The sequence below is a fragment of the Lynx rufus genome, unplaced genomic scaffold (assembly GCF_022079265.1).
Source record: "Lynx rufus isolate CCGP_SWC_20201006 ecotype Redwood Valley unplaced genomic scaffold, mLynRuf1.p SCAF_55, whole genome shotgun sequence".
NCBI classification, from domain to species: domain Eukaryota; kingdom Metazoa; phylum Chordata; class Mammalia; order Carnivora; family Felidae; genus Lynx; species Lynx rufus.
In genome coordinates this window covers 366,840-389,367 of record NW_025814873.1, presented here as the reverse complement: position 1 = coordinate 389,367, position 22,528 = coordinate 366,840, and the positions used below count along the sequence as shown (strand labels likewise).

The following is a 22,528-nucleotide window of genomic DNA, read 5'->3' as shown; positions in this document are numbered from 1 at the left end:
AGCTCAGGTCTTAATCTCACAGCTCATGGGCTCGAGCCCGTGTCGGGCTCTGTGCTGGCAATGTGGAGCCTGCTTGGGACTCTCTCTCACTCCTCTCTCTCTCTACCCCTCCCCCACCCATGCTTTCTCACTCTCTCAAAAATAAATAAACTTTAAAAAAAAAAAAAAGAAAAATGAACAAAGACTGACACAGACACGCAAACAACTAACACGTAAAAGGTGCTCCCTGACAGGAGGTACTGTTGTTTTCACCTGTCAGAGGACAAAAGCTCAGTGTTTGTTGTTTTAACGTTGCCAAGGATGGCCAACACTCGCAGTCTCATCCCTGCTAACGGGGGTATAAACCAGTCCAGCCTATCCAGAGCACACTGAATATCCAACTAACAAATACATAAAGCCTCTTCCCAATAATGTGAAAGTCAACGATTTGCCCACAAGAATATACCAAGATGCAAAATGTTCACTGCGGCATTGTTTGCAATTTCAAAAATGTAGCAACAACCGGAATGCTGACCACGAGCTTGGTTAAGGAAATGCGGGTAGACTACAGCATAGGGTGAGGCGGTCCCCCCTCTGCACTCAGGACACAGGGAGGAAGGCAGCATGGAGAACTTCTCATCATCTACGCCATGTGAGGATGACGTCTCAACTACATTCCTCACATAAACGAAATATTCCTAAAGAAATACCCTTCTGTTTCTCCTTCAGGAGTTTTTGTTCACTTGTTTTGCGTATTTTGACTTTTCACAAACACCTCTTCAGCAGCTACTGAGGTGATCCTAGGCCCCTTCACGTGGACCTACCCCCATAACCCATGATGAGGTCTGGCAGATTCTCCCAGTCTGAACCAACCTCAAAACACCTCTCCTGCAGTCATGGATACGCAGACAGGTGGTGCTGACTGGTCGTGAGCACGTCACACGCCGCACACACGGGCCTCTGCACTCACACGGGCAGCCGCGGACCCCAGTGCGGCCAGACCTTCAGCTCCAAGCTTCGGTGACAGCCGTGTGGCGCCAGGCCGTGGGGACTGACTGAGACTCCGGTCCTCACACCGGACCGTGCCTCCCCAGGCTGCATTCTGCCCCAGCTGGCCCTGCCCCAGCATCTTGCAGACACCCTGCCTTCCTCGCTTCTGAGCAAGCAGGGATCATAACTTGGTCAGACCAACACGTGACAGACACAATGCCTGTTTCCATCACCTTGAGAGCGGGTATGTTACTGAGGGCTAAGAAAGTATCCTTCCGTGTAAAGTTATTACTTATTTAAGTAATCTCTACACCCAACATGGGACTCAAACTCATGACCCTGAGATCAAGAATCACGTGCTCTTCTGACTGAGCCAGCCAGAAGCCCCCAAAAGTATCCTTCCATTTAAACCACCAGTTATGAGGCACCTGGGTGGCTCAGCCGGTTCACCCATCTGATCCTTGGTTTCGGCTCAGGTCATGATCTCACAGTTTGTGGCTCAAACCGCATGTTGGGCTCTGTGCTGACAGCTCAGAGCCTGGAGCCTGCTTGGGAGTCTCTCTCTCCCTCTCTGCCCCTCCCCCTTCACTCGTGTGTGTGTGTGTGTGTGTGTGTGTGTGTGTGTCTCTCAAAAAAAAAAAAAAAACTTTTAAACCACCCGTGTTATGTGTATATTATGTAATTTTTTAAGTAATTTTAGTGATGCTAAATTTCACATTTAGAATCCTACACTGAACTCCTGACATATTAATCACCTAATGTTGCATGAAACCACACAGGCCTCTAGAAGATAGAGTGTGGACAGGACCTTGAGAAGGGGAGTGTGGATGGGCTCTGGGAGACAGTGTGGATGGGTCCTAGGAGGGAGAGTGTGGATGGTCCCAGGAGGAAGAGTGTGGCTGGGTCCCAGGAGAGAGAGTGCAGACAAGCCCGGGGAGACAGTGTGGAGGGGTCCTGGGAGGGAGAGTGTAGACGGGCCCTGGCCCACAGATGTTGTCTGGTCTACACCCGGACTCTCCTCTTCACCACTGAGTGACCCCTGACCGGCTCCTTACTATCCAAGCCTCAGGCTCCTCTTCTGTAGGGAACAGTACACACTGCCGGGCATGTAGTGATAGTGATTATTAACCACTCTTACCGCTAACTTGTGGTGGGCCGTGTGGACGGACCTCTGGAAGCCCCTGACCAGGCAAAAGAGTCTGGTGCCGGCTCCTCTAACCCATTCACATTGGCTCTGGAGCAGTGACACCCACAAGGTCACAGTTCCCTCATGGGAAAACAGCCTGAGGGGGATGTGTCACCACTAAACCATCCACCTAAAGCATTTACAAAAGTTAGTTTCATTTTAATTTTGAATTCCTTTCATTTGAAACTCTCAAGTCCACAGAAAAGTTGGACAAAGTATGAAATGAACATTCAAACCCACCTGCCTGGAGTCACTTGATAGGACTAAAAAGACTGTTTTCATTACCACACCAACAAGTCTTACGTGTGAATAAACCGACCTTAGTGTACCATACGATGTACTTATCGAATACGCATGACACAGCACGTCTTCTAACACCAAAGGTCAGCAGAAACTACGTCACTCATCAAATACACAGCTGAAACCTAGGACTGGCTGCTCAAGTAGAAAGAATAATTATACTTGAGTACTTGCGGTCTCTGCTTTTCAAATGGCAGATATAGGAAAAAAATATGCTTGTTCCAAGGGAGGAAGGGCCATATGTGGCAGGAGCCACAGTCTCCCCTAAGGGTGGGAACTGCAGACAGAAATGATCTTTCCAGAGAAGCACAGAAGGCCATCCCAGCACAGAGAAATAAATGACAGATCCTAGAAACTACATCTAATTACTGTTTTTCACACATGAAGTTTTCCATGAGCTTGTTCAAGACGGGAAGACTTGGGGCGCCTGGGTGGCTCAGTCAGTTGGGCATCCGACTCTGGATTTAAGCTCAGGTCATGATCCCAGGGTCGTGGGATAGAGCCCCGCGTCGGGCTCTGTGCTGGGCACAGAGCCTGCTTAGGATTCTCTGTCTCCCTCTGCTCCTCCCCCGCTCATGCTCTCTCTCTCTCTCTCTCTCTCTCTCTCTCACACACACACACACACACACACACACACACACACACAAGGAGACTCACTCTTTCCTGCTGGCGCTTCACCCTGTACTGTTTGAGCTGTTCTTCGAGCCGTCTCCGAGCCTGAAGTCGGACCTGCTCCTCCTTCTCCAGGGGCAGGGAAGCCTCTGTTGAACCTGCCGTGGAGGAATGACCACTTAGTGACTCGTGACGCATGAGGGCACAGAGGACAAACCAGAACAGTGGCTTGGCTGTTCCCATTCAACTACCAATTAAATATGATTTAGCTCCAAACAACACACAGCCGTCCAGTTTGAAAGAGCTATTTCCAGATGGAGACAATTGTGAGCTTCAGACACCGACCACAGACCAGACGTGCCCGGTCAAAGACTCACCGGTCGAGCACAGGGTCTGTGCTCACAGTTCCCTAGAGGCGTCGAGTTTGGGAAAATAGACACAGGTCACCCGTGGACTTGTAGTAACAAGATAAGTAAATCTGAAGTCGGTGCCAGAGCCTATGTTCTGAGGTTCAGGGACCCTCAGCTCCCACTTGGCTCCAACCACGCTTGTGACTTCACATAGGCGCACACGGAGAGCAGTGCCGATGGAGCGGGGCCCAGGGACAGGGGACATGAGCCACCCTGGCATGTGGCCACGGTCACCAGACATGCCTTCTTCACATGGTTACATCTAGGGACACAATCTGACCCACAGCTTGTCTAAACCCCTACAGCGAGTCATGTTACCGTACAGTTTTGCAAAATCAGAAGGCTCTCACACAAGCAGTACTCCGAGGTTACTCACTAGGGAAAAGCACGGTCACAGGGACGCATTCGGGACTCACCTGAAAGTGAAGGCCACGCAGGTGTCCCCGTGAGGCCTGGGGCTGGTTACCTCAGTTTCCCGACAGAGGCGGCTCCAGGGCAGGGGCCATGCTCGAGGACAGAAGGGGAAATGACAACTTTTGGGGCCAACAACAGATTTTAAGATATCTCAAAACCCCAATCTTTTATTTTGGGTAATAAAAGGGCTGACTAGCAAGCAAAAGGCACAACGGCCCCAGGGTTCTTTCACACACAGCAGACGTGTAGACGTGTACACAGCACGCTGCCACGCGCACAGGCAGGGTCGGCTGCCGTGCTGATGAGAGCAGGAAAATGTCACGATTTAACCACTTTTATAGACCGCATCATCTTCAGATGCGGACCCTGAGGAGATCAGCAGCCGTTGTCTTACATAATCCCTCAGACCTGAGCACAGGCCAAGAACATCGCTAGGAACTCATCGAGTTACCACTAATGTGTGTGCTTATCACCGAAAAGATCTGGTAGTTTTCACAAGGCTCAGGGGTCCATGTGGGAAAACCCTAGGTGTCTATGGCCTCAAGCAGGGAGCCCCCAAGTCAGCAGACTGAGGGTCGGGTACACACTCACCAAGTGAGCACCTGGCATTAGGGCTCACAAATCCCTACGGTCAAGAATCCACACTTGTATATGGCATCTCTGGACTTTAGTGCTGACAGTTAAAATTTATTTTAAGTAAGCTCTATGCCCAACGTGGGGCTGGAACTCACAACCCCAAGATCAAGAGCTGCACACTTTGCAGACCGAGTCAGCCAGGCGCCTGCCCTAAATGTACAGAATTTTTATAAAGACGCCACAGCCCTAGCAGAATAACGCCTGTGGAGAAAAGGGCAAACAATCCAAAAGAAAAATGGGCCAAACAAATCAGCAGACAATTCAGAGAAACGACCGAATGGCCAGCAGGTGAAGAGTGCCCGAGTGACCAGGGAAGCGTAAGGAGCACAGCGCCTCCGGGCACAGCCGCCCAGCCGGTGGCGAGAGTGACAGTAGGGCCTGTGCGTGCAGGGGGGGCCACGTCATCTCACGGTCGTCAGCGGCCACGGGCCTCCGCACGACGGAGGTAAAGATGCCCCCACCTCTGACCGGGAATTGCACTCCTGGGACAGAGCCTACAGAAACTAAAGCGGCGACACCGTGCCCACGGGCGCCAGGGCGCTCTCGCCAGTGCCAGGGGTTCCGGCCGACGAACAGAAGTGGACACCCACCCGGCCACGCACGGGGCCCCGACCAGCCTCAAAAGCAAGAACGTGGAGTTGCATCAGACAACCTGGGGCGACCTCCACATAGCACTACGGAAAACACAGGATGCTTGCTACAATTGACTCCCTTTGTAAAAAACGATGACCAAAAACACCCGAAACCTGGCTGTTTAGAGGCCCGTGAAGGGTCATGTGAGAATGTGGCTTACTTGGAGGGGAGGGAACGAGGTACTGAAGGGCAAGGAGAGGAAAAACAGCGTGTGTGGTACGATCCCTTTATGTAAAATTATGTATGTCCGTGGAGGAAAAACGCGTTGGAAAGAGGCCTGGACGTTTCTAGGGTTCACAGTCTGCCAGTTTGTGACCCGTTTGCCCCTGGGTCCCCAGGGGTAAGCGCTCATTAAAATGATTCCTAGAAGAAAGATTTTGAAGTTTAATTCCCCACTGACTGCCTGCTCACCGTCCAGCGCAAGACACGCCGCGCACAGTCCCTCGAGCCCAGACCCCGAGCCGCACCCTCAGCGTGACCACGGGGGAACGCCGCTTCTCTCCAAAGTGGAGCTGCACGCAACACGCACAACCCACCACAGCGACAGACCGGTGAAGACAGGGGGACGAGCAGCGAGCGTGTCTGGAGGGTGGGGAGCGACGGGGGCGCCGCAGGAGGAAGGGGAGGGCAGGGAGGAGCCGGCGGGAACGGATGCTTACACAGTTGTGTTTCTTGCATAGGAAGACTGAGTCTGAGGGACTGCAAAGCTTCTTTTCTAACACTGCCCTCAGCACCAGTCCCCTGAGACTTCCTTAGGTTGTGATGGAAATCAGCCACACCTGCAGAGGCCTCGGGACCCAGTGGGCTCGTGGCGGGACCAAGAGGCGATGCAGGGTCTGGGAAGAGTGGCGTCGGCCCGTTCTGACAGGTGTCCCCCTTGCCAGGTCCATCCAGGCCTCGCCCTCCGTCTGCAGCTCTATGGGCCTCGACACTGGCACCTGCAAGAGAGAGCGTGCTAAGCCATCACAGTGTCAACCACGAGAGGCGGCTGCATTTCAGACGTGCGGAGAAGACAGGACAGGAGAGACTCTAGACGTGCGAGCACGAGCCATCTCCAATGTCCTCGGAGACTGTTCGCTCTGGCGGCAGAGCAGGCCGGGCTCTCCTCACGTGGGTGTGGGGATCGGACAGCTGCTCGCCTGCCAGGGCCAGACACCCTCATCCGGGGACCACCCTCACCCTCCGCCCAGTGCTTGTGGAATTGAAGTAGTAATCTTCCTTCTCATTTAAACAATGAGGGATGCCTGGGGGGCTCAGTCGGTTAACCATCCGACTTTGGCTCAGGTTACGATCCCACGGTTTGTGGGTTTGAGCCCCATGTCGGGCTCTGTGCTGACAGCTCGGAGCCTGGAGCCTGCTTCGGATTCTGTGTCTCCCCCTCTTTCTCTGCCCCTCCCCTACCCACTCGTTCTCTCTCTCTCTCTCTCCAAATAAATAAATAAACTTGAAAAAAATTTTTTTAAACAAGACCAATGAGAAATCTTATGGAAGTCTGCTTTTAAAAAACAGCAAAGGAAAATAAATGCTGAAAACACAGCTGATAATGTTTCTAACAGATGCTGGTGACACAGGGCTGATCAGTCACGCCTCACATTTACAAAGGAATAATTCCAAAGTCATTTCAAAGCATAAGTGTATCCTCCAAAACGAGAAATCTAAGGTAAAGACGTAGATTAACTGATCAGAACACTTATGGCAAAGCTGAGCACAGAGTCAGAATCTGAGGACAAAGAGACTGTGCTGTTTGATCAACAGTTGTTAGATAAACACCCAAGTTTAACCAGTGATGACCATACACACACATAGCAAGCTCAGTTTCACCGCTAACATTATTACATGTGGATTTGTCATACACTAACTAAAATCTATTTCCTTGTCAAAAGAAAAGAAAAAAAAAAAGGCTTCTTACAATTAAATGATTTTTACCTTCCTTGCCCCCTCACCCTGGTGGGGGAGCCGGTCGGCAGTCAAGAACCAAGATGGCGCCTGGAGGGAGGGAAGGAGGACCCAGGGGTCCCTGGGTGTGGTTCCAAAGGTACCTAAGTGCAGCAAGGCCTCAGCCCCCTATGGGGATCCACATCACTTGGATCCCACGATGTACCCAGTATGAATCCAGGGAACTCCCCTTTACCCAAGCAAATTCAAAATGGGTTTCTGATACCTGAAATGTGAGGCCCAACCAATACAGCTACTCACTGTCATGCCTCCCCAAGAGGAAAAACGGAATACAAATGGGGCACCACAGGCTCAAAGCAACAGTAAGGAGACCAGACCACAATCCTGACCTGACCTCAATTCTTACTCAAACAACCCTTTGGCTCCATGCTGGGTGAGGGGGAAGGAGAGCCTGCATTTCAGATACTAGATTATCATTCTGAGGGGCTTACAGACCTGGAAGAGTCTCTACATCTTCCTGTTTATATGACAAAATAGTTTTTTAAGCATTATATTGCACTTTTATTTATTTTTTAATTTTTTTTAATGTTTATTTTTGAGAGAGAGAGACAGAGTGTGAGCAGGGGAGGGGCAGAGAGCAAGGGAGAGACAGAATCTGAAGCAGGCTCCAGGCTCTGAGCTGTCAGCACAGAGCCCGACGCGGGGCTCGAACTCACGAACTGCGAGATCATGACCGGAGATGCGGTTGGACACCTACCGACCGAGCCACCCAGGCGCCCCTATATTGCACTTTTAAGAAAATCTAACAGACGGGCACCTGGAGGGTTCAGTCGGTTAAGCATCCGACTTCAGCTCAGGTCACGATCTTTTGGTTTGTGAGTTCAAGCCCCTTGTTGGGCTCTCTGCTGTCAGTGCAGAGCCCACTTTGGATCCTCCGTGCCCCCTCTCTGCCCCTCTCCCATGTTCTCTTTCTCTCTCTCAAAAATAAACAAACATTAGGGGCGCCTGGGTGGCACAGTCGGTTAAGCGTCCGACTTCAGCTCAGGTCACGATCTCGCAGTCCGTGAGTTCGAGCCCCGCGTCGGGCTCTGGGCTGATGGCTCAGAGCCTGGAGCCTGTTTCCGATTCTGTGTCTCCCTCTCTCTCTGCCCCTCGCCCGTTCATGCTCTGTCTCTCTCTGTCCCAAAAATAAATAAACGTTGAAAAAAAAATTAAAAAAAAAAATAATAAAATAAATAAACAAACATTAAAAAAGAAAAACCTAAAAGGCCAAAAAAAGACCATTGTTCCCAAACACAAGCCAAACTGCAGATAGATAACAAAGATGATGAAACAATAACAAACAAGGGTCACTAGCACTTCCTACTGTGTCTGAGGACCTGTGTACCATTTCTTTCAGCCCTCGTGACCACCCAAGGGTGCAGGCACCAGTAATCTTCCACTTACACAAGAAGAAAGTGAAACGAGATCGAATAAGGCCCTGCTCGAGGGTTCACTGTCTCAGTGACGGATCTAAGAGCCAGCTTCCTGTCTGTCCCACCGTTGGATCCTTGGTCTTGGGCCCCTGCTGTTAGCAGCCTTGCCTGCTATTGAAGGAGCGGGTGCCCGAACATCATTTTGCAAGAGGAAAATGCAATTTCTCCTAGCGAATGAGTACATCAATACCTACAACTTTGCACTGACACATTGCACTGACCCCCCTAAACAGGAAGGGGCCTCACAACCAAGTAAATTATTCACCCTGTACTTCTGATGAATGAAGAACCCATGAGCTAACCTGTCAATGTGATCCAATAACCTTGGATCACTCCCGGACCATTTGTGTATCCGAAAGGTAGATGCCAGGCAGGTAACACCACAGAACCCTTACGGAGACCGGTGCTGCCGTGTCTGCCGGAGCAGAGAGCGGGGCAGCTATAGGTCTGACAAGCCCGGCACGTGATTTAAAGTTGGCATCAACTAAGAAAAAGCGCTCACAGGATTAGTAAAAACAAACTCTGAACGAAAAGTTCATTACGGTCTGAAGCACCACAGCCTTGTTCCAAAATGCAAGGTGATCCGCCGCCTCCCGTCTAAAGGCAAAGTGTCAGCAGCACAGAGTAACCAGCGACTTACACGGGGCGTCAGCCCACTGGTCAGGTGGCACCAGTGACCCTGGGGGCTCTGGGAGGGCCTCGGGGCGAGCTGGGGTGCCACTGCTGGATCCGGCCGGCACTCTGTCCATGGTCAGGACGGCACAGGCTGGACCGATACTCGGGGGCTGCAAGCGGGCTGCGGGCGGGTTCGGTCTCGGCCATTAGCAGCAGCCCGGAGCTCCTGGGAAGACCCGCACTAGGCCATCCATTTTGGGAAGACGTCCAGTCTCATAAGTGGCTTGAAATCAAACCCAATAACATCATGATACCTGACAGGAGGGAAAAGAGAAAGAAGGTATCATGAAACCTCATTTGTCAGATTTGAAGTAACAATTGCAAGACTAACATTTGGCTCCCGATTCACATCCATGTAATAAACAGGTTTATTCATTCAACAGATAACTCCTGAGTACCTACAATATGCTAGGTTTGAGGGTAAAGTGCTGACCCACCACACCGGGGCCCGTTCCTGAAGGGAACCAGCTGGCTAATGCCGGCCCGCCAGGGCAGAGCCACTCTGTAACCGGACCTGAGCCCCACGTGTAGCCCCTCGCAGGGACAGGCCTTGGGAGGCTGAGGAATTAAGCTACTTGTTTAAATTTAAGAAATCTGAGTTAAATAGCCACGTGTGGCCAGTGACTTCTGCCCTGGACCCGTGGGCCCGAGCACTCACAGGGCAAGCTCCCCTCCCAGGCCTGGCATGGTGGCGAAGTTCACGGAACATGGCAACCCTACGCTGTGTCAGGGGAAGCACAGAGAGATGAGGACGTGGAATCGGGGTCCAGAGAAGGCATCTCGGGGCAGGTGATCAGTTTCGTCCTTCGTTTCTGTCAGGATTAGCTTTTAGCCCAACCTGCTAGGCTAAGTTCAAGGGAGTAAAACTTTGCCCCAGGTTTGGCAACTGGTTACCATTTTTGAAGTGTACTGAGGATATTCATAACCTGTTCCTCGTCAGCAGGGAAGGTGTGAGCCACTATCCATTCTGCAGAGATGCTGGCATTTACTCCCTATATGGTAAGTTTCACGTCATCCTACATACTGTTCTGTGTCTCACAAGCTTCAGGACAAAAAGTTACATGACTTTCCTCTGCGGCTTACAAATCCCACACAGACATCTCAGACAAGAGCCTGAGCAGTGGCCCACACACGGAGGGGCTGGTGCTGACTCAACAGCAGAAGGCAGGTGTGCCTCTCCTGCCACAGTCCTCTCCTGCCGTCCCCCAGGAAGAAGCACCCACTGGTGGTCTACATAGGCTGGCACACCCAGGCATCGAGTGACTAGTGGCGGCAGCATCCCCCGTGTAAACCCACGAGTGTCTGGCTAGCAGCTCTAAGAATGCACACGTTCCGCTCTGCTGTCTGGCACCCATAGGCCAAAGATGCTATGGCTGAGTAATCGTGCGGTAGAAGATGAAAAGGTCAGTCTAGCGCCACGCGTAGAACCAGCACGAGGGTTGTACTAGAAAGGACCACTGATAGAATGCATACCAACCAGCTAACTGAAAAGCGCTGGCTGCCAGTGTGGCTCCGGGGCTCGTTTGTGCACATATTTGAAGACTGAACCAAATTCCGGATCGCAGAAATGAAGGGAGCTACTGAGGCTGGCCGATGATCCTGTCTGCAATGAGTTCTCTACGCTGTTTTTGTCTCTACAGTAATCAGTACCCTCTTTCATCCTCAAAGACTTCCCAGGGCAGGGGGATAGACACACGAGCTCTTGGAGGCTCCACACCTGTCCCTGCACATCCTACAGGCCCCTCCAAAAATCACTGTTCCACAGGGTCCTGGCTCCATGGCAAATACTGTGGCCTTCCCCTGGCTACTGCAGACAGCTGATCCTTAGGTAAGACGCCCACAAAGCAAGGCGAGGCACGTCGGCAAAAGGCCAGCCAGACCGTGCCCTTCATCACAGGCTTGCCGCTTCAAGAATGGGTACCAACACATACAGTGGAACGTGGGATCAGAGGTCACTGCGCAGGGCACGCTGTATGTGCTGGCCCTCCTCGCAAGTCCCTTAGCAGAAGAAAATGTTTGCATTTTGCTTTGCGATGTCTTTGCCCCCGCCCCGTGGGGGCAGGGGCGATGGTGCCTGCAAGGGCAACAATGACAGGTGGGTGCTGCTCAGGCAGAAGCTGGTCCCTCTGCCGTGGGGGCCCCTTCCCCTTGACCACCAGGCAAATCCCCAAGGGCCCTTCCACATCCACCATTAGACATTGCTCCGAAGTCCTGCGGGGCCTCAGGTAAAGTGCCTGGCCCACTCCCTTCTGCCACCAAGACACCCCGTGTGCAAGCTCACTGCAGAAGGGTGTGTGTGCCTCTCCTCCACGCAGCAAGAGGCCCGGAAGCAGAAACGACCGCTCCCAGTCGGCCCTTCCCCCTCGAACATCCCCCACTCCGAGTGACGCTCTCGACACAGGCTAGTAACTTCAATCTTTGGCCCTACCAAGTTCCACCCCTTAGCAACCAAGCTAGTGGTTCCAGAACAATACAGTGTTTGCATCCTGAGCATCAACACTGCCTTTTCAGATACAGAACAACTCTGACTATTCCAACTAAAACCCCTCGGAAGCTACCGTTCCAATGAGACAAAGAATGCCCCTGGGAGAGCAGCAGGTAGTGGCCACACCCCAGATAAGCAATGTCCCCTGGGTAAGAACCCGAGCAGGCAGCTAGCCGGACTTCCCTCATCTGCTGGACACATAGCACGGCCCAGCAGAGCAGGGAAGGCACAGGGGCAGCCAAGCAGCTGCTGAGGAGAATGGCCTGAGGCCGTGACGATGCCGGACCCAGGCAAGAGGAGGTCTGCTGAGATGCTCGTTCCACTGATGAAGCAAACACGGAGACGAACGCGCCAGGCTGTCTGAGCCCAGTGCCATCACGTACTCCACTCACTTAATGCCCTTTATGTGAACTTCTTGCTAAACAAAAAACCCTGCTGAGTCCCAAGAGGTCCTACGCCGCTCCAGAGGTGGACGATGCAGCCCTCCACAGCATGAGACCCTGGGACTGTGACACGTTCTGGCAACTCATAAACATGGCTCCCATGCACACGCAGCTCCTCCTGGAGCCGGACAACACAACTCACTGAAGGCCCAGAGCAGCCTCCGCTGAAGTGACATCTCCCTGTAGGTAGTAAGCTGGCATTCTGTGTCTGTCCTCAGGCTCCAGTATACTTTACTTAGCAGCACTCGGTCGGTCAGGGTCTCACTACCTCAGTGCTCACAAAAACAGGGCAGAGAGAAGGGTCAGACTTCTAGGGGCACATCCCAAGGAAGCGGTTATTAGGAACATGAATTCCAATTCGTGATTTTTTTTCTTTAAGTAGGCTTCAAGCCCAGTGTGGAGCCCAACATGGGGATCAAACGCATGACCTCAGGGTCAAGACCTAAGCTGAGATCAGCAGTCGGATGCTACTTCAGCTCAGGTCATTATCTCAAGGGTGGTGACCTCGAGCTCCACGTCAGGCTCTGTGCCGACAGCTCGGAGCCTGGAGTCTGCTTTGGATTCTGTGTCTCCCTCTCTCTCTGCCCCTTCCCTGCTTGCTCTCTGTCTCCCTCTCAAAAATAAACAAACATTAAAATATGTATATAGGGGGGGTGCCTGGGTGGCTCAGTTGGTTAAGCGTCTGACTTAGGCTCAGGTCTAATCTCACAGTTTGTTGAGTTTGAGCCCCGCATCGGGCTCTGTGCTGACAGCTCAGAGCCTGGAGTCTGCTTCGGATTCTGTCTCCTTCTCTCTCTGCTCCTCCCCCGCTCAAGCTCTGTCTCTCTCTCTCTCTCTCTCTCCTTCAAAAAATAAATAAAAAAGCATTAAAAAATAAACATTAAAACTTTTTTTCACATATACATACATACATACACATACATTTTAAGAGCTGGATGCTTAACCGACTGAGCCACCCAGGTGCCCCCTAATTCGTGACTAAAAAAAAATTTTTTTAATATCAGTTTTATCACATTACCATTTTTGACTACCTGCATTCTGCCGTGTTTCCTGGAGGGAAGAGACAGTTATCACAACTTCACAAAATGCTCATAACTCTAAATTCACGCCATCTGCATCAAAGGACTTCATGCCAAGAAAATCGTCTCAGGCACATATAGGACTTCAACTTCCCATGATTTCGATACACACGCGAACAGCTCCATCTACCCCCCCCCTTATTTTTTCTACTGGCAATTGGAAACAAACAGCAAGGCCAAAGATAAAACAGGATTTCCGTAAGAAGACAGCACCTAGTTGAGGCCACGCTAGTAACCACAAGTACACAAGTAAACAGGGACTGACACACAAAGTGAAAAGCCGGCAGGCCTCTGTCCCTGTACAGCAATGCCACGTAAAGCGCAGGCTCCAGCATCGGTCCTGACTCCTCCACCCCCGGCTGTAAGGTCATGGGCATGTTTCATAACCACTCTTAGCCAGTTTCCTCATCAGGAACATGATGAGAAACAGAATACAGGGGCGCCTGGGTGGCGCAGTCGGTTAAGCGTCTGACTTCAGCCAGGTCACGATCTCGCGGTCCGCGAGTTCGAGCCCCGCGTCGGGCTCTGGGCTGATGGCTCAGAGCCTGGAGCCTGTTTCCGATTCTGTGTCTCCCTCTCTCTCTGCCCCTTCCCCGTTCATGCTCTGTCTCTCTCTGTCCCAAAAATAAATAAACGTTGAAAAAAAAAATTTAAAAGAAACAGAATACAAAGTTTTGCCAGGATTAAATGCAACAAGGCACAGGGTCTGTCCCATGCCCTCAATAAATGGTAGCTGTAATTATGTGTTATTTTCCCTTCAGTTGTTGCTCGTCAAAATTGATAGTAAAGTCAATTAGAAGATATCCTCACTTAGGAATGCACACTGCTAAAGGCAACTGGCCAAAAAAAAAAAAAAGAAAGAAAGAAAAGAAAAAAAAAAAGCTACTTTTGAATCTGAGTAATGTCAGATGAGTTTTCTTTTCTTTTCTTGCCATTCGAGGTATGTTAACTGAAAGCTACTTCTCCAGGAAAGGGTTATGCTGGCAATAAAGGAACAATTAAAAAAAAATTAAACGCATGAGTCACCTGTACATGGTTTACTAGGTCTCAGTAGTTTTCAATCACACTGTCAAGAACCCAAACCTCTTACCCTGAACCAGGAAGCCGCACACCATCTGGCTCCTCCCTACACTGCATCCTCCACCCCGCCACTTTCCTCCTTTTTCGTTACGCCCTTGACACACTACTTCTTTACCAAAGTCACTCGTCGTCCCTCAGGGTCATCACACTGCTGCTCACTCTGCCTGAAACCTCTCATCCCACAGTTTTCCATGACTGGCTGCTGGTCATAGAGGCCTTGGCCTCCCCACGGGCCTTCCCACAGACCCACGCCAAGCAACACCCCATACTACTTCTTCATTCACTGTCCCCATCGCTCCACTAGAATGTGAGTTCAGGGAGGGCAGGGATCCCGCACAACTCCACCCACGTGTCCCAGGACCTACAATCAACAGTGCCTGTCACACGACTCACACTCAGCAACTATCTGTTGGATGAGGCCGAGCTGTTCACCTGCTCCACACTAGTGACCGTGCCTGGCCCGGCTCCTCTAGGAAATATCACTGCAAGGGTGAAGCCCCTCTAGGCACCCAGAAGCTAAATGGAATCGAGGCCGAAGGAGAGGCAAGCAGCTACGCGGACTCTAAACCCAACTCCGCACGAATGTCCCGACCCCGTGTCACGTCTGTCATCCTGGCAGAACTTCTGCAAAAGGCCAGAGGCCGTCACTCTGGTGCAGCTGCTGGGCAGCTGTGGGTAGCTCCACTAGATCACGCCCCGTTACGCGCAGACAGCGCTTCCGAACGGCTTGCTGTGCGCCCATCTCCGAAGCCAGTACCGCTAACAGCTGCACAGGCCGGCTTCCAGGCCCCGAGGCTACCAACGGTGAGTTGCAGGACCAACGCGGGGCGGAGCCGCTCCAGGTGGAGCCACGGTCACCCTACGCGGCCGCCCAGGCCCCGTCACCCCTCGCCCGCCGCCTGGCCTCTGCCCGACCGTGCCGCGGCCCCCCGGCGCTCCTGCGCCCTTCCCGGGCCGGGCTCCCGGGCCGGGCGCCTCCCCGCGACCCTCACCCGGCGCTGCGGAAGCCTAGGCGGCCGCCGGCCGGACTGCTCCGACGGAGACGTGGCCGCGCGAGGGGCGGGGCGCGGCGCAGCGACGGGCTAGGACCCTCCGGAAACAGCCTGTGCGCACCGCCTCCGTTCCGGAAGACAGACCGTCCCGTACTTGCCAACAGCTGCCCTCGGGCCGGGCTGCCCCGACCGCAGTGTCGGAGTCGAGCCCACTCACATCCGACGCGAGGCAGGTTTCAGAAAGTGAGTTTGGGGCTGTCTCCCTTGTGGAAACACACGTTCGGGGTTTGCAAGACAACCTCCGACCGGAAGCTAGACAAACGAACTTCCGACGGAAGTGGCGTGGCCAAGACTCCGGTCCCCGCCCTGTCCCGCCCAATCTGTCAGGCTGAGGGCGTGGTCACCCTCACCCCGCCCCGGCCCCGCTGGGGGCGTGGCTAGGAGGCCCAAGGGAGCAAAGGGCCCAGCCGCCAGGAGGGGTGGGCGCTGAGGCTGCTCTCCGCAGAGCCCACGAAGGGCGAACCCCCACCTCCCACGCGCAAGTACTCATTTGTCTTTCAGGTGCCAATGCAAGTGACTCCTGCTTTGGAGCCATAGCAACGTCTTACCCGTTCAAAAAAAACATCGTTGGTGTATAAATGAAGGTTTTCTCCTATTCATTCATTCATTCATTCATTCATTCATTCATTCATTTTGCCTCTGGGAAAATTGTTTCAGCACCGTTTATTGAAAAAAAAAAAACCCAAAACTTTGTTTCAGCATCGTTTGTTGAAGAAAAAAAAATCTCTCTCTTCCATTAACTTGCTTTTGCAGGGATGCCTGGGTGGCTCAGTCCGTTAAGTGTCAGGCTTCCGCTCAGGTCATGATCTCATGGTTCATGGGTTTGAGCCCTGCATCCAGTTCTGTGGGACAGCTTAGAGCCTGGAGCCTGTTTCAGATTCTGTGTCTCCCTCTCTCTCTGCCCCTCCACTGCTTGCACTCTGTCTCTCTCTCAAAAATATTTTTTTTAAAAACTTGCTTTTGCACACTTGTCAAAAATCAATTAGCTGCTTTTGTGGGTGTTTCTGGGTTCTCTGCTCTTTTCCGTTGATCTCTGTTGATCCCTCTGCCTACATGACGGTCTCCACCATTAGTCTTACAGCAAGCCCTGATACTGGATAGGGGAATCCTTCTGATTTGCTCTTTTTCATGGTTTGTTCTAGGTATTTGGGAAATCATACCCTTCCACATAAATTTTAGTATAAACTTGTCTATGTCTATAAAAATCCATCTTGGGATTTTGATAGGAAATGCATTGAAATTACAGATCAATTTGGGGAGAATTGACATCTTTGCTATGTTTCTTCTTTAAGTAGGCTTCACACCCAATGTGGGGCTTGAAATCACAACCCTGAGATTAAGAGTCACACACTCTACCCACTGAGCCAGCCAGGTTCCCCAGCTGTGGAACTATGTTGAGGCTTTCAATCCATGAACATGGTATATCTCTCTGTCTTTTTAGGTCTTTTCTGATATCTTCCATCAACATTTTGTAATTTTCAGCATACAGCTCCTGTATGTGTTTTGTTAAATTTATGCCGAAGTGCTTAATTTTCTTTGTAGTAATTGTAAATGGTATTGCTTTAAAGTTTAGTTTCCACATGCACATTGTTAGTGTATAGAATGTGATTAAATTCTGTGTGTGTTGATCTTGTATCCTGAGAACTTGCTGAACTCACTTTTTAGTTCTAGGAGGTTTTTTTTTTTTTTTTCTATAAATTCCTTGGAATCTTCTACATAGACCATCATGTCATCTGCAAATGCAAAATTTAACTCAAAATGATCATGGACTTACGTGCAGAAATGTGTGAAACTATAAAACTTTTATAAGAAAACAAGAAAAACTTCAGGACTAAGGGCTTGGTGAAGAGTTCTTAGACATGATACCATGAAAGCACAATCCACAAAAGAACAAAAAGAATAAATTGAATTTCACCCAAATTAAAAACATTTGTGTTGAGAAAAATTCCACTAAAAGGATGAAAAAACAAACTACAGATAATTAAAAATATTTGCAAACCATGTATTTGATAAAGGACTGATACCTAGAATATATTAGAATTCCCAAAACTTAAAAAAAAATGCAGTTAGAAGGTAGGCCAATATATGAAGCGGCATTTCACCAACAAGGATATATAGATGGTAAATAAACTTGTGAAAGATGTTCAACATCACTAGCCATTATAAAATGCAAATTAAGACCGCCTCAAGACTACACACATCTATCAAAGTGGCTAAAACAAATAGTAGCAGTACCAAATGCTGGCAATGATGTGGAGAAACTACACGCTATACACTATACACTATACATTGCTGGTGGGACTATAAAATGGTACAGACACTCTGTAATACAGCTTGGCAATTTTCCTTATAACTTAATTGTGTGACCCAGCAACTGCACCCCTGGATATTTAGCTCAGACAAAGCTATTTTCACTATTGTTCACCACAGTTTTATTTGTAATCAAAGCTCAAACTGGAAACAACCAAAATTCAACCAATCCTACAATGGATAAATGGTTAAACTGTGGTGCATCCAATCATGGGGCCTCTTCCTCAATAAAAAAGGACTACTGACTGATACATTGCAACCACTTAGATGAATCACCAAGGCATCATGCTGAGTGGGAAAAATCTCAAAATAAGTATACTTTATTACATGCTTTCGCATCCATAACATTTGTGAAATGATAATGATTATAGAGATGGAAAGCAGATTAGTGGTTGCCAAGGAATGGTGGGGGTGGGGGTAGCTAAAGCGAGGCAGGGGAGAGGTCTTTGTGGTGAGAGCAGTTCTGCATCCTGAGGCGTACAAACTTTGGGCTAACATGTTTCCTGGTTTTGAGATTATACTACAGCTATGCAAGGTGCAGCCAATGGGGGAAACTGGAGAAACAAATCAGCAAGTAACATGTAACGACACGAAATGTAAATACAAATGAGCCTATATATAGCTGGCATATCTGCACAGGGGAAAAAAATGCTAATCTAAGTAAAAAATTTTAAGTTTTATTAAGGTACTATTTACTTACAATGTAATTTACCCATTTTATGTATACAATTCAATTTTTAAGTTTACAGTTACATTTACTAAATTTTATTTTATTTTAATGTTTATTTATTTTTGAGAGAGAGAGAGAGAGAGCGCACAAGCAGGGGAGGAGCAGAGAGAGAGGGAGACACAGAATCTGAAACAGGCTCCAGGCTCTGAGCTGTCAGCACAGAGCCCGATGCAGGGCTCGAACTCACAAACCATGAGATCATGACCTGAGCCAAAGCTGCACGCTCAACCGACTGAGCCACCCCGGTGCCCCTATTAAATTTTAAATAAAACTGAATTTACTGCAATGCAGTTATAAAACATTTCCATGACCCCCAAAGATCCCGCTAGTCATATACATGCAGTCCCCTCCCCCCCAATCCTCCTTTCCCTGACAACCACTAACTACTTTCTGTCTCTATGGATTGGCCTATTCTGAGCATTTGAGATAAAAAGAATCGCACGATATGTGACTTTTGTGACTGCCTTCTCTTTTACTTAGCATAAGGTTTTGAGGTTCATTCATGTTTCAGCATGTATCAGAGCTTTGCTCCTTTTTACGGATGAATACTATTGGACTGTCTGGGTATACCATATTTTGTTATCCAGCCGCCGATGGATACAGTCTAGTGCCTTGAGTGTGCTGGTCAATGTTCTAAGTGTGGGGGTTAGCTGGGGAGGAGAGACAGGATCCCTGCTCCAGCCCAGCTTTATTTGTGTGGGGAGGACCAGCCCTTCAGAGCATAATTCCTGTAAAGGAAACGGTGTGTGTCAGTGGGAGGGGCTGCCATTTAATCACGTCATTCATTCATTCATTCACTTAATAAGTGGCCTACTGTATTCCAAGCGCTATTCTAGACACTGTACACAATCCCCGCTCTCACAGGCACTTACGTCCTATCAGAGAACCGGACAACAGAAATACAAGACAGGAAGTGAGGAGTTCAGAAAAGGGCGAGGTGAAGGAACAGTGTGGAGGCATGCTATTTCTAGACGGATGGTTTAGGAAGGCCCCCAGATGAGTTTGAGCAAACACATGAATGAAGTAAGGAGACACGCAGGTCACCGTGGGAAGTATTTCAGGCGAGGGAACAGCAAGGAGAGCCGCATGTTCCAAGGTTTCTTTGAGGAAGTCATAGTTGAGCTGAACTTGCATGACAAGGAGGCAGGCATGGAAGGGTCTGGAGAAGAGCTTTCCCCGGAGAAGAATCAGCGCATCCAGAGTGGGAGGGGGTCTGTGATGGGGCTGAGGGAGCAAGCTGCATAGGGTCTGCCAGAGAAGTGGGAAGACACTGGTGGGTTTCAAGCTCACCGTCTTCAGAAGAAGACAAACACATGAGAAAAAATGAGAAGTGCACACACAAGGCTTAACAGAGAGACAGTAAGGAGCGTCCCCCGTGCCTCAGGGAAGATGCCCAGTAAAGTGACGTCTTTGTCTCTGTCCGTGCACTCAACCACCGGTCTACCAGGCAGCCGGCAGCCATGAGATGCTTGCCCACGTCACATGTTTTGGCCAAGCATACAACAGTGAAAAAGACGGGAAGATCCCTGCCCTGGACTCTCGGAGGGGGAGACAGACAGTAAGCAAACGTTTACTTTTCGGTAATGCAGGCACCAGGAAGGACACCCAGCAGGCTAACACCAGAACGGCCGGCCAGAGGGCTGCGTGCGGTGGGGTGTCCAGGGAGCACCCTCTGAGAAGTGCGTCTGAACTGAGGGATGGGAAGAGGTCACCGTCTGTGCTCTGCAGCCAGGGTCCCTCTTAGAGGGTCCGGGTATAGGAAGGCCCTGTAGGTGGGGTGGACAGAAGGGGAGATTTTCTGGGGGTGGGGCGGGGCCACCCAGTGCCAGGCCTTCCTGGGCCACGAGATTGTTATTCTTTGCTGTGTAACAAGCCACCCCAAAACATAGTGGCTTTAAACAACTATATTAGTTCTCACAGTTATACTGGTTGGGTGCAGCGGTGTGCTGGTGTTCTAACAAAAATGACATGACCTTGATTTGTAGCATTTACCAGTTTCCACGGTGTGAATCCTCTCCCAACAGGGCAAATTTCCAGCTACCAACATGAGGTCCACAAATGGGCAGGCGGGCAGGGATGTGCACCATTGCAGAGAACCTACGCCATGCAGATACACCGATGCAAACACCCACAAGAGACACGATGGTCAGGCAGAGGAAATCCACTGGGAAGGGGGGAGTCCTGAGTGCTCATTACCTTTGTTTCTAACATATCTTATGAATTCCAAACTTGTATGATTTTTTAAATCGCTGTGTTTAGGTTACTAGCTCACGACATTGCTGAGGCCAGAACAATTATCTCCCGGGAGCTGGCGAGGCAGCTCTTCTGTAGGTCACTGTGGCTCGTGGTGTGGCTGGCCGCCCTTCAGAATGGAGTCCCCCTCATGCTCCTCTCAATAGCTGGGACAGTGGCTGACAGCAGGAAGGGAATGCACATGGCTTAGCTGTGCTGTGCTTTTGCTAACGCCCTGAGAGGACAGAGCGACACAGGCCCGACTGGGCTGGACTCCAGTGCATCAGGGACCTTGGAATTAATTCTTTAGGGAGCCGTGAATATCAGCACGAGTGTGCCTGGGCTCCTCCATGTGCCCCCCCCCCCCCCCCCCCGCCAACAAGCTGGCATCTCCAGGGGGAGTAACTGAGACCCACCCAGCCCGATTCCCATTAGGGACAGGCCTGGGCAGGCTGAGGTCTGGCCTGCTGGGTCTAAGCCCCAGAGCTGCTGTCCAGCATCCAGTCCTTCCTGGTGACAAGCCTCGATGCTCCCCTTCCTCTTGCCTGAGGCCACCCCACCTGCCTATGGAGTGCTGACTGCCAGGTGGGCGAGAGGCTCTGGTCTGGCCCACAGTGATTAGGTCAGGGGTGGGTTTCCATTTGAACCAGTGGGGAAGTTCACCCGCTTCTGCTTGCTGGAGGCTGAGGTCTGAGCCGCTGCCATAAACAGAGGGAGACGAGGGTTCCCGCGTGGCGTTCTGTTTCCTGCATCCAGCCACACTGAAGCCAGATCTATGCTGAGCTTTCTAAATCCGGTCAGCCCCCAATTCATTTTCTCCCTCCAGCCTGGAGGCTGGCTTCCTGCTGCTGGTGTCCCTCACGGCCGTCTGGGTTCAGAGCTGGGCTTCTCGGGGCCTCCTCTCTGCGGGCTGCATGCCAACCCTGTCCACCTCCTCTTTGGTTTGGTCGCTTCCCGGGGTGCAATCTGCCAACATCCCTCTGCTGCTGTCACATCTGGGCCCGTGACTCTGACCCCGTCAGCTCTGCTGGACTCTTGGCTGCACCCAGTAAGGCTTCCACAGGACCAACTCCTCCCCTCACAACTCGCACCCGCAGGCCAGGACAGGCTGCCCCTTGGAGGGTGCACCCCAGACGGGGATACGGGCAGAGCTGGCCCCTCTTCTGACGGGGGCACCAGGGCACCAGAGGGACGCAAGTCTGGGGATGGGCTGAGTGAGGCTGTGGGAGGAGGAGGGGGCAGGCAGCAGAGACCCAGCTGGGCCTGCTCCAGGCCGGGGCCAGAGTACCTGGAGACAAGCACATGGGAGCCCCCAGCTGGCCACTCACCCCAAGCAGACTGTGCCAGGACACCCGCAGCCGGGCTCCGGCCCAACTGTGAGCCTGCTGTTGGGCGGGTGGGAAGGTGTGGACGAACAAGAGTCATAAAGACATCATAAATACACAGCCACCCAGGTCTGTAAAACATCCCATAGAGTAGCTGCCCTGGTCCCAACCCGCCCCTCCCCCGACGAGTCAGAGCAGGCCAGCTCTGTGCCGACCTCCTGTACTCGCTAGGAAGGAGGAGCCCAAGCTCCGGCAGAGCCAGCCCTGCACTGTGGACCCAGCAGCCCAATGTGACAGGTCCCCTCCCCTTCACAAGGAGCCACTATAGACCAAGTGAAGTCACAGCCTCTGCTTAAACCTAGGCTTACAGAGCTGGAATATCCCTAAGGAGCCACATCTTTGTTCTAACTTTGCAGGAGAGAAGGGAGTGGTGAGACGTCGCCCTCTGATGTGGAGGGCAGGCCGCGGTCCCGTGCAGGCTGGGCCCAGGACTTAGACACGAAGCCACAGCTTCAACGTGTGACCAGAAGGGTGTCACTTGGGGCTGGTGGATCCAAGAGATCCTATGCCTCTCCCCTTTTCCCAA

At 51.2% G+C, this 22,528-nt stretch overlaps 1 protein-coding gene across 3 annotated transcripts in view; it reads right to left on the bottom strand.

Moving 5' to 3' along the window:
- Positions 1–15,592, bottom strand: part of GOLGA3 (golgin A3) — a 42,587-nt gene extending 26,995 nt beyond the window's left edge. For 2 of the 3 annotated variants that reach the window (XM_047101058.1, XM_047101060.1), the window contains exons 1-4: positions 15,286–15,592; positions 9,172–9,460; positions 5,820–6,098; positions 3,113–3,225 (exon numbers count right to left, since the gene is read on the bottom strand). In XM_047101058.1, coding sequence (XP_046957014.1) covers positions 3,113–3,225; positions 5,820–6,098; positions 9,172–9,280 — 501 coding nt within the window. In that variant the 5' untranslated portion in view covers positions 9,281–9,460; positions 15,286–15,592. The remainder of the gene's footprint in view (positions 1–3,112; positions 3,226–5,819; positions 6,099–9,171; positions 9,461–15,285) is intronic. The other variant, XM_047101059.1, reaches the window with a different exon arrangement.
- Between the last annotated feature and the right edge of the window lie 6,936 nt (positions 15,593–22,528).